This window comes from Lissotriton vulgaris, unplaced genomic scaffold (genome assembly GCF_964263255.1).
Source record: "Lissotriton vulgaris unplaced genomic scaffold, aLisVul1.2 SCAFFOLD_1498, whole genome shotgun sequence".
Lineage (NCBI taxonomy): Eukaryota > Metazoa > Chordata > Amphibia > Caudata > Salamandridae > Lissotriton > Lissotriton vulgaris.
Genome location: NW_028248965.1, coordinates 3,006 through 18,831, shown reverse-complemented (window position 1 = coordinate 18,831; position 15,826 = coordinate 3,006). Strand labels below are relative to the sequence as shown.

At 44.0% G+C, this 15,826-nt stretch overlaps 1 protein-coding gene across 1 annotated transcript in view; it reads right to left on the bottom strand.

Annotated features, from left to right (window-relative positions):
* LOC147663754 (solute carrier family 12 member 3-like) overlaps positions 1–11,768 on the bottom strand; it is a 31,204-nt gene extending 19,436 nt beyond the window's left edge. The window contains exons 1-3 of the mRNA XM_086950220.1: positions 11,203–11,768; positions 6,388–6,523; positions 4,321–4,388 (exon numbers count right to left, since the gene is read on the bottom strand). Of these exons, the coding sequence (XP_086806346.1) occupies positions 4,321–4,388; positions 6,388–6,504 (185 nt within the window). The 5' untranslated portion in view covers positions 6,505–6,523; positions 11,203–11,768. The remainder of the gene's footprint in view (positions 1–4,320; positions 4,389–6,387; positions 6,524–11,202) is intronic.
* Positions 11,769–15,826: the final 4,058 nt, after the last annotated feature.

The following is a 15,826-nucleotide window of genomic DNA, read 5'->3' as shown; positions in this document are numbered from 1 at the left end:
GGCTGATCTTGATCCACAGGTAACATCATCTGTGGGACTGCAGGACGGTAACATGAAAGAATGCATCCTGCAGGTCCAAGTCTACAATCCAGTCACCCAGACCAGGACAGACAGAAGGTCGGCCAATGTGAGCATTTTGAACTTGTCCTCCTAAAGGAAGGCATTCAGAGGGTGAAGATCTAAAATAGAATGAAGGTCTCCATCCTTTTTAGGCTTGAGGAAATAGCAAGGGTCAAAACCTATCTCTCTCTCTGAGGCTGACACCCCTTTGGACAATAGCGCTCACACCTCTTTTAGTAAAATGCACAGATGCTCGCAGGAGTGCCACTCTGTTGTAAGCAAAAGCTGCTGTAGGTCGGAAAGCAACAGGATGGCATAGCCCTGCTGGACGATCTGGAGAATCCTTCCTCCCACAGGGCGCTTGTGTGCTAAGTTCAAACAAAAGTGAATTGGAGGCTGATGTCGCAGAGGGACGACTGGGAAGATCATTGCCCATGGTGACCTGCACGTTGTCTACCAAATAGCCATCACTGGCCATGAAATGGCTGTGGTGACTGCAGTGAGGAATAACCCTGGGCGTAGTTCGCGAAGTAGCGCTACGCGTAGCTACGCGAAGTGCGTAATAGCCTGTTCGCACTGTGCAAGATGCCGTTTTCAATGATTGCACAGTGTAGACAAGCATCGGGCACTGTGCAATCATTGAAAACGGCATCTTGCACAGTTTCGAGCTGTAGTTTTCTGCTGCTCGAGTAGATTTTTACTCGAGCAGTAACTTTCTCAACACGGACTGGTAGTTTCTCATTGCGTGCGGTCCCGAGCATACACGACCACTCGCAATGAGAAACCTGACCTCCCCGCGCTTAGAATCTCGCCGGGAGGTTTATTTTCCACGCTCGCGGTCGCCAACTTGATGTTGAGGCACGCGAGCAAGCAAAAAATGACCACTGCACTACGCTACTCGTGTTTGCACTGTGCTACGTGCAATTCCCGTAGTGCGAAGTAGTGGATACTTCGCAAACTACGCGAGCGTAGCTTAGTGCTTTGCCTAGGGTTAGTGAGGATGTGGGGTGCTGGGTCTGTCTATATGCCAAATCTCTGGAGTAGCCCAAAAAGGACCAGAACTGATGACGGGTTGAAAGGCCTAAAGAGTGTGCATTGGTCATGCTTTCCTTGAAGTGCTTCAGAGTCGAATCAGCTTTTTCATTAAAAAGACGGGATCCATGTTCACCCCAAGAAGTCAGTAGTATCCAGCCCAGCCTGAATTACGCAATCGGCTGCATCTTGACCTTCCTGAACAGTTTGAGCCAAAGAGGCCATGGATTATTCTGGCATCACGGGCAAGTTCTTTCTGGCCGTGTCCCAGATGGCATGCATATTCTGGCCTAGTAGACAACTGGTATTGGCTAACCTGATGGCTAAACTGGTTGAAGGGAACATCTGCTTCCCAAACACATCAATCCTTTTTGACTCCCTGTCTGCGGGATTTGGGGAAGGTGGTAGCGGGGAATAATTAAGATTCACTGTGCAAGAGAAGTTTGGACCACCAAACTCTCAGGCATAGGAAACTTCATAAGAAAATCATTGCTGATAGGTGCTGATCCAAGGCATCTAGCCACCTGTCTGTTCACTGGTGAGCAAGAGCAAGAATGAGTCCATGCCCTCAACGTAGAGTGGGACTTGCATGGCTTCTTTCAATTTTCTGTGACATACAGATTCACTTCACGGTCTCAAATCGTCTTTGGGTGCAGGTGCATGAGGGCATGTTCATCAGATGACTTCAAGTTGTTCCCTGAGCCCAAACATCAGAATCACAACTCGCACAGGTCAGACACCAACATCTGTTTACAGCAGTCAAGGCATAGTTTGAGCCATGTAGTTTTCGGTGGAGTCTTCTTTCCCTGCATGCTGGAATTCAGTTTGAAAAAGTCGTCAAATGGATGAAAAAGAGAACGGAGCTCCAGATACATGTTCAAAGGTCTGGTAAGAGTGACGCCTATAAGTAGCGCTGCAGTGACACTTTAGGACAGAATGAAATCAATATAGTTCTGCATGATCACTGCGATGAAGACTTCTGGATTCAGTCTGGCACATGAGGAATCAGTAGTTAGAAGTATCCATCAGAATGGAACCTGCAGATATGTGTCACTCTTGTTCATTCAGGCACTCATGCATTTCATGCCAACTCCCCTAGCCTATATGCATATGTCCAGGAGCACATGATCTCAGTGCTAAGATTCTGGGTCTGCAGGTAGCAGCTGAACTTTGGGTAAACTCCCATTTAAATAAAGCAGGTAAGAAGGCTTGGTCAGACTATAACTACTACAAAACGGAGGATGCTGCCACCACGCTGCACATGTGAAACGGGTGACTGGGACACGAGTCATGCGGTCAGTTTGAGGGCTTGCTGGTGCATATCTACAGGTCCAGGACAAGTCCTTCACCCATTCAAAGTCAAGGGCAGGCCTATGCCTTAATGCACACACTGCATTAGTGTGAACCTGAGGCCAAAATTTAAAAAAACAGGATATCACATACTCATAGTCTGGGCACAGAGGGCAAGAGATACAATTGTTTTTTTGTTTTGTGGTACTCGTTTTTTTCATTTTCCATTGCCTCCTCTCCTTTGTCTTAGTACTTCTTACATAATGAAGTGATTCTGCACCTGCTGCTCTGTGACAGGTCTGCTGAGTTTGTCCACCTTTGAAATCTGATGACATGAGAGATGTACCACCATCAGAAATACATTCCTTGACTTTGGCCACTGCCAGATGGTCTGTGCTTTCCTTTCATACCTTTGTATCTGGTTACCTCTTGCTTGCTGATACAATGCATTGTCAATTTCTTGATAGACTCTTGCAGACTGGACATTTCCGATGAAAGATTTCTGGTAAGGATGGACTGCCTTAATTTCCAACACGTTGATATGGCATTTGTGCTCGACAGGAAAACATCTCCATTTAGCAGAGAGAATCCAATGTCCGCTTCCCATCCTACCATTAATGCATCCATTATTAAAGTAAAAGTTGAGAAACTTTTTGGGAAAGGAATTACTTGATGGGTTTTTTCTTAGTGCTCCATCAAACAATTCTGTTGGACAAGTGTATTTTCTCGTCACAACTCCCTTCTCTTTAGACGATTGGTCTACCAGACCCTCTTTACAGGGACATGTATGGAGCCTGGCTTTGGGTACAATGAAGATGCAAGAAACCATACTTCCCAATAAAGATGAGGCTTGTCGGTTTGTGGGAATCAGATTCTTCTTCAGAAGGTAACTTTTTCATAGAATGGATGAGAACCTGCTCTCCAAAGAAAATAGTCTTGCCAGCTTTGTGTTGAGCATTGCTGACAAGTGAAGGATTACTTGAATAGAGGAGCGACTTTAAGGAATTGATCTGTAGGCCTAAATCAAAGAGAAAGTCCAAATATACAAATTTGCATTGGGGCAATGCAGAGTTTCCAATGGCAGAGTCTCAGTTTTCTCTGATGTCAGAAACCCTTGACCCAAAAGTCTATCCATCACTGGCCTTTACGTCACAGTAGGACAAGATGACAATCATTCATTTTCTCTACTTAGTCCAAGGCAGGGAAAACTTGTTCTTTTGTTTTGTTTAAACAAACATCTGCCTTGGAAATTTACTTATGTGGGCCAAGAACCCTAGCACCGGTTCAGAATTAATTCATAGCAACGGCGGCTGTCATCTATAAGTATGGCAGCTGGTCTGCTGTAGGATGGGCCAATGTTAGACCTCTGCCACCCCTAGCGGCCTAAGTAGTCCACTTCGGGGGTCTGAATGACCCCCAAGTTAATGTGCTACCATCATACTCCGGTAAATGGTGTATGGGCCTTGCAAACTGGGTATGTGTAGACAAATGTCTTAAATTAGAGATGGATTCTTAGTCCTATTTTATTTCAAGTCTTGGAAGCTCTTGGTAGCGCAGCGAATTGGGAGCTGTTCAATTCTATTTTTTTAAGGTTTCAAATTATTTCTAAACATCCTTCAAAACATCCTCTCAGTGCTGTGAAAATTAAGAAATTCGGGCCTGGTGTACTTGTGGACCGCAACATGTGACTGGTTCCTCAGATTCCTTGCCTGATATCAGTAAGTAACTAATCTTCTGTTTTAGAGCCATAGCCACATCAGATGGAAAGTTCCATTCTCAAACAGAGAGCTCTGAAAAAATGCAGAAGATTATTTTAAATCTCATTGGGCTTTACAAAAACACAAAAACTGATCCTGGAACTAACAAATACCGCAGCAGCAAACATATCAGCATTAATGTTGAATAACTTTAGTCAAACAAGGAATCATGATTACTTACATGACAACAAGCGCAGCGTCCCGGGAATAGTCCAGTAGGACCTCGTTAAGCCTTACTTGTCGAAGTGACTGCAAGATATAGAATTGAAACAACCAATATTATTGCACAATCTACGTATTCATTGTTGCAGAAAAGACAATATTTATTATGGCACAGGTACAGCGCTTAGAAATTAGGAGCATTGCTAACTATCTATAAATGAAGAGATGCGAGTGCAGGTTTTTGCTGTCCTACAATAATTTAGATTTTTGTTCAACAGTTTGACCTGAATAGAGATCAGATGTTGTTAGCTTCATGTAGGGAGGTAGCTATCTAGCGCTCTGATGTCTTGAAAAATGCAGAAATGGGTGTTCCAAAGGTTTACATTGTGTGATACTTTTAATTGCATCATAAACAGTTGGGAATCGGAAGATATAATGGAAAAGGAAAGGGTTTAAGAAGTAAATGTATTTTAGGGGATTAAGGAATAAACATCTTGTGGGTGGTGGACTCCATCCTAGAATCTGCCACGGGTGTTGGCTTTTTTGCAGCATTTAAGATACAAAAATGAGAGGAACAAATGTGCCTGACGTTGGGGCACATGAATGAACGTCAATGACACTCCAAACCGGATGACACCAAAAACACGTCTAGAAAAACCTGTGGCTTGGAGGCGGAGAAAAAACAAATGCACATATCCAGGTTCACTTAAAGCACGGGTATTATTTCCTGTAATTTCTAAACTTACGGTTCGGAATTTATTGGTCGCACCACTACGTGATTTAACGTCATCATAATCAGGGCCCGCCCTAGAACCCGGCACACCCTGACACTTGCCTAGGGCACAAGGACATAAGGAGCGGCAACATTGTGCCATTTGAGGAAGCCACTTCATAACAGCACGATCTTGTGGCTCAGCGATCAAAGAGTGTCTTAATCCCCAAGACATGCAGACAACAAGTGGGTCTGTAAAGTTCCTTGAGTGGGGGAGGGGAGAGACAGAGAGAGAGAGACAGACAGACAGACAGACGGAGAGAGAGAGAGTGTGTTTGTGTGTGTGTCTGTGTGCGTGTCTGTCTAAGTTCGAAGTCATTATGGACACTGGGGCAGATTTACAAGCCCCTTGCGCCTCTTTTACGCCGCTGTTGCGTCACTTTTGTGACGCTGCTGCGGCGCAAAAGATGCCACATAGTGCGGGATATTTACAACGTGACGCATCTGGGAGATGCATCACGTTGTAAAGCCCTGCACCAGAAGGAGGCGTTCCATTGCAGGGGGGGGGGGCGTTCCAGCACAGGAACGCCTCCTAAAAGTGGCTGAGTGAAATCTACAAGATTTCACTCAGTCGCTTTGGGGCCCATGCTGCGTCAAAACCCTGCGCTTGCTTGAAGCAGGCATAAGAATTGACGCAGCATTGTGAGAATAGGTCCCCCTAGAGCTTTGCTGGAGCTGCGTCGTGCTTGCGACGCAACTCCAGCAATGCGCCACTTTTACGGCACAGATGCGTCACGCATCTGTGCCGTTTTTGCCTCATTGTAAATGCGGTGCGTCCATGGTGGCGGAGGCATGGCGCACAATAAGTGGCGCATCCCTGCTGATATGCAGGGATGCGCCACTTATTGTAAATCTGCCCCACTGTTTCCAGGCATGGACTTGTGTGTCGTAGTCTTGTGTTGCTTCCATTGAAGTGATTAGACTACCATGCCTGAGATGAATCATTTGTACTTGAAAAATTCAGGACTGTGGGTAGTTTCTGAAATGACCGGGGGTGAGGTGGTTCTATTACTCGGGCCTGATCTCAGTAAATGGGATGAAAACCGGTGTTGTATGTGGTCTGTGCCTATCAAAGTCTGCAGAGCAAGACTGCTTTCTTTCCCCAGTTTTTCAGACTAATGACTAGCTCTAATAAAGAATTATCGCCTGTGAATACGGGTATATTTATCCGCTTTATGTTCTTTTTCCAAGACTCAACATATTTGCTGTGAGGGTTCTTCTGCTGGCTCATGGTTTGTTGGTGTTATACAATTCAGGACCCCCAAAGTGGAATGGATAACAATGAACATGACAGTGGCGGGTTCTGCACCTTACCTTTGCTTTGTACCTCTTGATTTCCTCGTCAGAGATCTTCCAGGGGCAATCCTGTCTCATTTCGTTGACCATAGCTTCATCCTTGAATCCATCATTCAGCCTGAAGGGGGCGATCATGTCTTCAAACCGTTTCGCGCTGGAAAGAAAATGTTTCAGCTCTTACATTCTGTGTTCTCTCACATACATTTTTTTTTATTTAGCAAATTTAAGTCTGGCCTTTGAGACAACTTTAGCTACCTCACCAGACTATAGTTTTTCCAAAATAAGCCATAAATTATAATATGTGTACAGAGAGGGCCTGCTATTCAATAGGCTGCATTGGTGTCTTAAATTGCCATCCACACTTTGCTTCCACCCATCACAGCATACACCACGTGACAATGGGCCAGTCCACTTTACCTATTGGCTCCCTTCACTTTGAGTGACAGCACAAAGTCTGCACACATTCCTCACATCAACTTTAAAAATGTTCCTTTATCTTCAGTGAGAAAGGTGGTTCAAATTAGTTTTTTAAATTTTATTTATTATACTATCTTGAAGAACTTTATTTTCCCTGCACTTTGTTCACAGTCTTAGCCCCTTCCCCTCTGCCGTGAAGCCATCTGACATTCTGTTTGTTATTCTTTTGACTTCACCAGACTAGGACAGGAAAACTGGGTAAATTATTTTGTATCTTTTTGCCACATCTGTCTTATATTATTGTCAGTGCCTGCAGATAATTCTCATCAAAAGACCTCTATACAAAAAAGTGAACATAGTATTAGCCAGTCAGCAACCGATGGAAGACATTAGGGCCCATTATTGAAGGGGTGAGAGCTGTTCCTAGACCTCTTATGTCACTACAATGCCTGGGTAGCATGGTGGAACCGCCATCACAAATGTGGGTTCTGAAAATGTACAACCAAGATACTGGTGCATTCCAGTAACTACATCAAATCTTCCCCTGACATGCCTGGAATTTTCTCCTAATACGGACATTTGAAGGGTTTTCCATCCATAGTCACCATGGTTTACACAGATGCCTTGCTCAGAAGGTATGCCACTGAAAGCAGTTAGCTATCTAATACTAAATAAAGCAATTAGCCTTTGTTTAAATATGTCAAATGCCCCAGAGTGTTTGTGTTTAGAGCAGGATTTACCCATATATTCCATTTTACAGGGATGTTAAATAGCATCACTTTGTTTTTAGGTCTGGAATTACCTTATATATATTCTAGTAACCTTTTTTTCTTTTTCTCTCTCTCTCTAGTCACCAGTAGGTAGTTATAGTTGGGACCTAGTTTGCATAGATTAGGCATTTTATATTTTGCTAATAACTTTGGCACCGTTTGACAAAAAAGTTCAAAACTAGTATGCCAATCACTTCATCTGCTGTCTAGGAAGTTTCGGAGTGATTCATCAAGCGGGGGCCAAGAAAATGGGAGAGTCCTAAACATGATCTCTCATTTCCCACAGAAATTTTAGACCCGACTACAGCCTGAACCACTGGACGGAATTACACCAAATTTGGCAAAAAGCTAGATCTTGGTACAGAAAGAGTGTTTTTTGTAATTTGGTAGTAAAAAAACATTCAGAAGTTTTGGAGTTGGTAAAGAAAAAAGATTCAGACTCAGTGCGCATGTCAGTTTGGCCGTCCTGAGAGCGGAGGCCAAAATGACATGCAAACTGATAGCAGTGCTTACCACTGCCCCTCATGACTGCCCCCACGAAAGCCCTACCCCCAAGGCTTGGCCTGGCCCTCAGAATTCTACAAATAAAATTATAATACACCTGCTTTATTATGTTTTATTTTTAGATATTGAGGATCCCCTTCAGCCCCCAACAATAATGCAGTGGATACCCTGAGTGGGCTCCAAGGCATCAACCCTTTATTGATCGGGCCCTAGAATATGGAGTAATTCCTTTCAGTCATATTTTTCTGTATCGCTGTTTAAATTTCTTATGGAAAATCACATGGGGAAAACACTTTTTGTGGTCCCCCTTTTTTTCTTTGTCTCCACTGGACAGATCATCTTGAAACTTTATAGGAAGGAGCTGAGGTGGATGAGACTTTTTGGAGCATTTTGTGAAGATTCATTAAATGTTACCAAAGTTATTAGCAAACCAAAAAATAATTTTCCTATGGAATCTTAGTCCTAACTATAACTACCCAGTGGCGACCACCACTGTGTAATACATACTTACAAAGACTTTTAGTCATCCCTCTCCATCCATTTGTCTGCTATCGTGTCAGCCATGTTTCGCTGAACACACCAAGTAATACAGCATGGGCCACAGGGTAAGCCCTCTTCATCCATTGGTTTAACTGACTGTAAATGAGAACATTCTGCTCTTGCACAATGTGCATATCCACCACTAAGAAGTCCCCTTCAGGTTAAGAGACCACTTGGGACAAATGTTTACACATTAAAAACATACACAGATCTACATATTTTGTCTTTCAGGCAATACTTGTTTGGAACCAACAAATCCCACAACTATGCTACTGGGGCACTGATGTACAACGAGTCTTTCATGCAAAAACCATTCACAAACAAAATAAGCATTGACAAAGCCTAATGCAGGTAGCTAATGTCAGACCTATTGTCTTTGACAATGTTTCTTTATTACAGCACCTTGGATTTTTTAGACTTAATGAGCATGAAAACAATTCCCTTTTTCGGCTTTGCAAAGATGCTTATTATTATGAGATACTGTTGCACTTTAGGATTGAAGGTGAATTGTAAATGGCACCCCAACTCTAATGTCTCTTAATCACCAAATGCTTAGTCAAAGGGAAGGGAAGCAAGGCCCAGTTTAACCTTACTTTCTGTCACCTTCCACCACAGCTCTCTCCCTCACACAATTTGTGTTGATCACAAGTAGTGTAAATCTACAAGAAGTGTAGAAGGATACAATATTGGTCTGTTTTTTTAGACTACTAAAATTGGGTTCTTTTTTATGCTTTTTCCTTTTATAAATTAGAAATGCGTGTGATATTTCATATAAGAATATATTTCTTGGGTACAAATGTACTTTTTGACTTTTGTGTTGAGCACCCTTTTATTCATGTCAGTTGCAGCACTGAACCAAGATCAAGGCATCAGTGTTCCAGGGGGCTACATGTGTGATTACATGCATGCTGCAACTTACATGGGAAGAGTGATGAATGCTGTTTACAACTTTGTCAGGCCAAGACTGGAGACTGTGCGTAGATGCTGTGGAACATGACCCACCCTAAGGGATTTATGTATTGCATCAGTTTGTTGCAGATGCTGCTCACTTGAATAGTGCTGGTGAACCTTCCTCCTTGGCTGGTCCATGGTAGCTGACTCACGTGACAAGCCACCATCATGATCAGGTACTCCACCGCCTGATTCGTAATGTCTCGTAGTGAGGGCCTAGACCGAGCCAAAGCTCACTCTATGTTTATTTTAAAAGAATTGGTAACAATAGGTTTTGCAAACAACTACACTGTCAAGCTGTCAAGCAGACATAAAAAAAATAAAAATGGCTGCCTGAATGACTCGGGCAGGCCTGCACAGAAATATGTACACTGAAGCTCTGGCTGTGCACACAAGAATGTGGGTGGACGTGGGACCTTGTCTGATTTTTTAGCCTTAAGAGGCACTGTCTGGCCATGAATGTGGTCTCCGCAGGCTATTATGTATTAATCATGTGCATGGACGTCAGTTAGGGGGTTGCCAGTGACAGCAGCAGCTAACCCTAGCTGGCCATTTGGTAGGCCTGGCACAGCCATTGTAAACCCTGCCCTCACAGCTTGTGAAAGCTGCAGGAACAGATAGTAAGCAGTCATTGCTTCATTTTTGTAACAAAAAAAGTGACGGGTCCAAACTATTTCTGCGAAGGCCACAGCAGGTTGTACCACCCACTATCTCTGACATCTTTGCCAACTAACTTCTACCTATTAACCATCATACTCCAACAAATTGATGATGTGGTTTATTCCATGTCACCACACCTTTAGGGATGTCCAGAACGAACTAGTATTATGTTAATTTTAATGTATATTGAATTTTAAACTCTCTGCTGACACTAGACTCTACAATAGACAGACAGCACCACCATGTGGTGGACTTTAAGAAAGTGCTGATCTTGAGATATAAGTGCAGGAGCAGAGCACCAGCAAACACATGCTAAAATTAAGCGCTGTAAGAAGGGGCTTATGAGCTCTGTTTATTTTCTGTAGTTTTCACATCTTGACCTTCCCCTGCAGCAAACAGAAGGTTTTTGGAGTGTTCAGGGTCTGGCATTGGGCAGTCCTGTGATGTAATTTAGAAGCAGGAGGATGGGGCAGGAGATGGTCAAAGGCTGGTTAATGTACCCTCCACTACCCCAGACATTTTAGAGACGTCCATGATAATGACTATGTGTGAGATGCTGTACCTTTCTGTGTGTGTAAAAAATCTTGCACTGCGCCTGCTCATATTGTACAAGTTCTTTGTATTTGAGAAGCTTGCAACCCCTATGCCTTGAATAACTCTGTTGTGTGTGTATGGGATGATGTCACAGCTGTTGACAGGATATACCTTTTCTGTGTGTGTGGAAAAATCTTCACTGTGGCTGCATTTGTAATACCTGTGCTTAAGAAAATCCAGAGAAAAGCTCAAATTTCACTGTACAAATAACAAAACGATGTATTAGTCTGTTACTATTTGCTGTTACCAAACACTGACAAAGCCTCAGGAACCACTTTGAAGTAACTTCTGCATTGCATTTCTGTCTGAGTTGGCCTGCCAAATAAATACACAAAAATAGAAATGCAGAACAAGCAAAGCACGTTTTTCCATATTGAGACATTACTGTAACACTTACTGTTCTGGGCGGGGTTTTTGGTTGATATCTGGGAGAACATGGACTTCGTGAAACGAGAGTCTGAATTTACTTAATAAAGTAATAATCCTGAAAAAGAAAAAAAAAAACGACCATTAACTTAGATAACAATTATTCATAGTGGTCCCACATTTCCATAATTCTTTCTACAGCACAGCAAGGCTTCCATCTTGGGGTTTATTGAGCCTGATGGGTTTACTAAGGCTTCGATTGGCTAAGATTCAAAACGGTAGTGCTAATTTGAATACCAGAGCTTAGTTTGTTAAGAACTTAAATACAGAGGCCAAAAATTGTTCTTCGGAGTCTGCCATAAGCACTGTCAAATGCCAGGGATGCTGAATGCCAAGGCTGCCCAGTGTTGATTACACCTCATGCTGATTTCTTTCGCCACCGTGCACTTTGTGTCTCTTTAACTCACGCTTGGGGGCACTTTAGTTCCCCGCCTACATTCTCCCTTTATCCTTATATTCCTATCTTTCTCTTCCTCCTTCTTTCTTCCTTTCATGCTTTTTTTTCTCTTGCTGGGAGTAATTTTTAGATTATGAAATTCATCTCCAAATTTAAAGCCGGTGCCCACCACTTAGAACTATTGCCACTTTCCAAGCATTTACAAATACCTGTATATGATTTCTAAAAATAAACAGTGTTCTCTGTATGACTAATGAGTCCTCGGCAAACATATCTGAAAGTGTTTATGACATCCTGCATATTCAGAGTTTCTCTAGACACCACATGTAGTAATTCCTCGGTGTGAATCTTCAGAGAGCTTGGGTCCTTGGGGTCATTTCCTATGTTGATTTAGGGCTCGCGTAGTCCTAGAATATTTAACTCGTCATCGTCAGTGTGTGTCTCTTCCCTCTTTCCTCGTCATCTTTTGCATCAGTGCAACAAGATAGTGCAAACAGCGTGCACGCTCCGTTGCACTGTTGCAGTTTTTTGTGAAGTTCTCCGTTGCCCATGTGATTATGTCTCATTACATAAATACCTTAAGTTAACACATTTCAGATTGCAGGGTTAATTCAAACCTTCACCTGACTACAGGTGGGTGAAATTTCCAAGTGATACGTACACAAAAAGTTTTTTTTTCCCCGCTGAAAAAAAGTTCAACGTTGCTTTTAGAACATGAGGATGTAGCCTAACGGTTAGAGCGGTCGCCCTTGAAGCTGGGGAGTCTCGGCGCCCTGTGATTCTGGGCAAATCACTTAATATCCCTGTGCCTAACAAAATGAATGTGTCCATCTGTAATGTAACTGGTGCTCATTTAAAGCGCTCTGATTGATACCCGATGTATCGGGTCTAGTTCGTTCTATATAAAACTCTAAGGGAACAAGCATTTACAATGCAATGGTTTCGCCTTTGGAAAAGTTTGAGCTATTGGCATTGTAAATGACAAAGTTTGTATTTATGTGTTGGTTTAAGAAATAGAGAAGTAAATGGCATTGTTATTTACATTGCCATTTGCTTAATTTCTCTCAAATGTGAGACTTATTGTATCCTACGGACGAGTTTAGCAGACAGCAATTACTACCACACACACACCTAGAGCCACACACACACAATGCGGCCACACATACACACACACACACTCAGATCTACACACAGACACAGACACCCAGAGAAACACACACACACATACACACCCAGAGTCCCCCCCACACACACACCTAGAGCCACATACACACACACACACCCAGAGCCACACACATACAGACACACATCCAGAGCCACACAAACACACACCCCGAGAGCCATACACACACTCAAAGTCACACATAGACCCAGAGCTACACACACCTAGAGACACACAAACACACACACCCAGAGCCACACAGACATCTAGAGCCACACATACACTTAGAACCACATACACACACTCAGAGCTAGCCACACATACACACCCATAGCCAGCCACACACACACACTAAGACTCACACACTCACCCAGAGCCACACACACACATACACTCAGAGCCACACACACACACCCAGAGCCACACACACACCGATAGCCACACACACACCCACCCAGAGCCACACAGACTCACACACCTAGAGCCACAAACACACATGCTGCGCCACATACACACACATTCAGAGCTACACAGACAACCAGAGTCACACACACATACTCAGAGCCACACATACACATACACACACTCAGAGCTAGCCACACACACACACCTAGAGCCATACACACCCAGAGCTACAAACACACACCTAGAGCCACACACACACCAGAGGCACACACACACACACACCTCTAGAGTCACACACACAGACACACACCCAGAGCCACACACATATACACACCGAGAGCCACACACACATCCAGAGCCACACACACATACACACCCAGAGCCACACACACACATACACCCAGAGCCATACAAACACACATACTCAGAGCTACACACTTACACCTAGAGCCGCACACACACACACTCAGAGCCAGCCACACACACACACCCAGAGCTAGCTACACACACACACACACTAAGAGCCACACACACACCTAGAGACACACACACACCCAGAGACAGCCACACACATACTAAGACTCACACATACCCCCAGAGCTATACACACACACACACACAAACACACACCCATAGCCACACACACACACACACACACACACCAGAGCCACACACACCCATAGCCACAGACACACACTAGAGCCACACACACACACACACACACTCACTCAGAGCCACACAGACACACACATCTAGAGCCACAAACACACACACACACCTAGAGCCACACATACAACCAGAGTCACACACACATACCCAGAGCCACACATACACATACCCAAGCCAGCCACAAACACACACCTAGAGCCATACACACCCAGAGCTACACATACACTCAGAGCCACACACACACTCAGAGCCACACACACACCAGAGCCACACACACACATACACACCCAGAGCCACACACATATACACACACCCACTGCTTCACACACATACACACCCAGAGCCACACATACACCTAGAGCAACACAAACACACATACCCAGAGCCACACACACACTCAGAGCCACAAACACACCCAGAGCTACACACACACACACCCATAGCCACACACACCAGAGCCACACACACCCATAGCCACACACACACACACATGAGACTCAAGGGAGGGGAGAGCTTCTGGTGCGTGTTCGCCGGGAGCCCTTCCTCTTGCCCTCAGTATGCAGCCAACCAGAAGAACTACTGGAAGCAGATCGCGTGCGCTTTGAAGAAACAGAAGAACCTGTGTCAAGACCCCAAGGCGGTCTTAAAGTCAAAGGAGTGCAAGAAGGGGCCCAAAGAGGCGCAACTCAGCTTCTCCTGCTCCAGCCTTATAGAAGCTGCCTCTGGGAAGGAGAAAGTAATTCACCCCGGTAAAAAGCCCTCCCGCCCTTCGAACGCGACTGCTGAGGTGAAGCAGGACGCTGAGACGAGCAGCAAAGAATGCGTGGAAGACGAGAGCGTCGACCAGAAAAAGGTCGCGGAGGAGTACTGCGGGGAGTCGTGGAGCTCGCTCTGCGCATTCTTCTTCTCCATGGTGCAGGATAAAAAGTGCTGAAGAAGTACTAACTTTTCCATAGGCGTCTGTTGGCCCCTGTGTGACGTGTATGATACTTTCTGCTGCTTGGGTCTCGGTTTTTTTAGACAACTGAATGATGCATTCTGGGACTTGTAATTTCACTTTTAATATCGCATTTATAGACTCAAAAAATCCAGCGAGCAAATAATGTAGACTTAAAATCAGGGCAGACACACAATGCCACGTGTGCTATAGGGCGATGTAACAGCTATACTTCTTCACTGGGGAAGTATACTGTGGTTTACTAGCAGCTGTGTATTTACTACACAGTACCGTGTGCTATGCGCAGGGTGCTCGATGTAAATACTGTAATTATAAAAACAGAGCTGTGTATTTAAACATCTTTAACAGTCTTGTAAAAAACGTGTTTCTTTTCTATGTTGATATACCGTAAATTTTATTCTGTACATATTTTTTATCTGTGAACACTGGTGCAAAGTGCACAGCCAAATACTTGCTTAGTGTTCTTTGAGCGATTTTAAAACGGAACAAATTTAATACCTTCAGTGCTATGCACTTGTGTAGTGTCTATGATTTTAATTGGTCAATTAGAATAAACGCTTTTGAGACTCTTTGAAATAAATGCATCGGTGCATTCGTCTTTGGGCGTGGGGTATATGTGGAATGTTTAAATGCTAAATTACAAAGCGTTGCGTGGACAAGTGTCACTGGGAGCTCAGTGCTGCATTTTTTAACGTGACCCTGCACGTTGAGATCCGAGCTACCGCGGGCACTTTAGTTTCATTTGAACACCAATTAGGGAGATAGTTGCAGCATTCTCACTGCATGTAGTACACCACGGTTCAAATGAATGGCCTCTGCTTCTCATGCTCACAGGCAGCTCAGCTGAAAGACGGTCTGGTTGACCAATGCCATTTAAAAGCGTACCCGTACTTAAGAGCATTTCTCGCAGAAAAAAACAACAAATTAAATGTAGTGTTCCTAAATGGTAATTACATTCGCCTCGAGGGTAGGGGCAACATAAAAGCCACTCACATTTAACATTG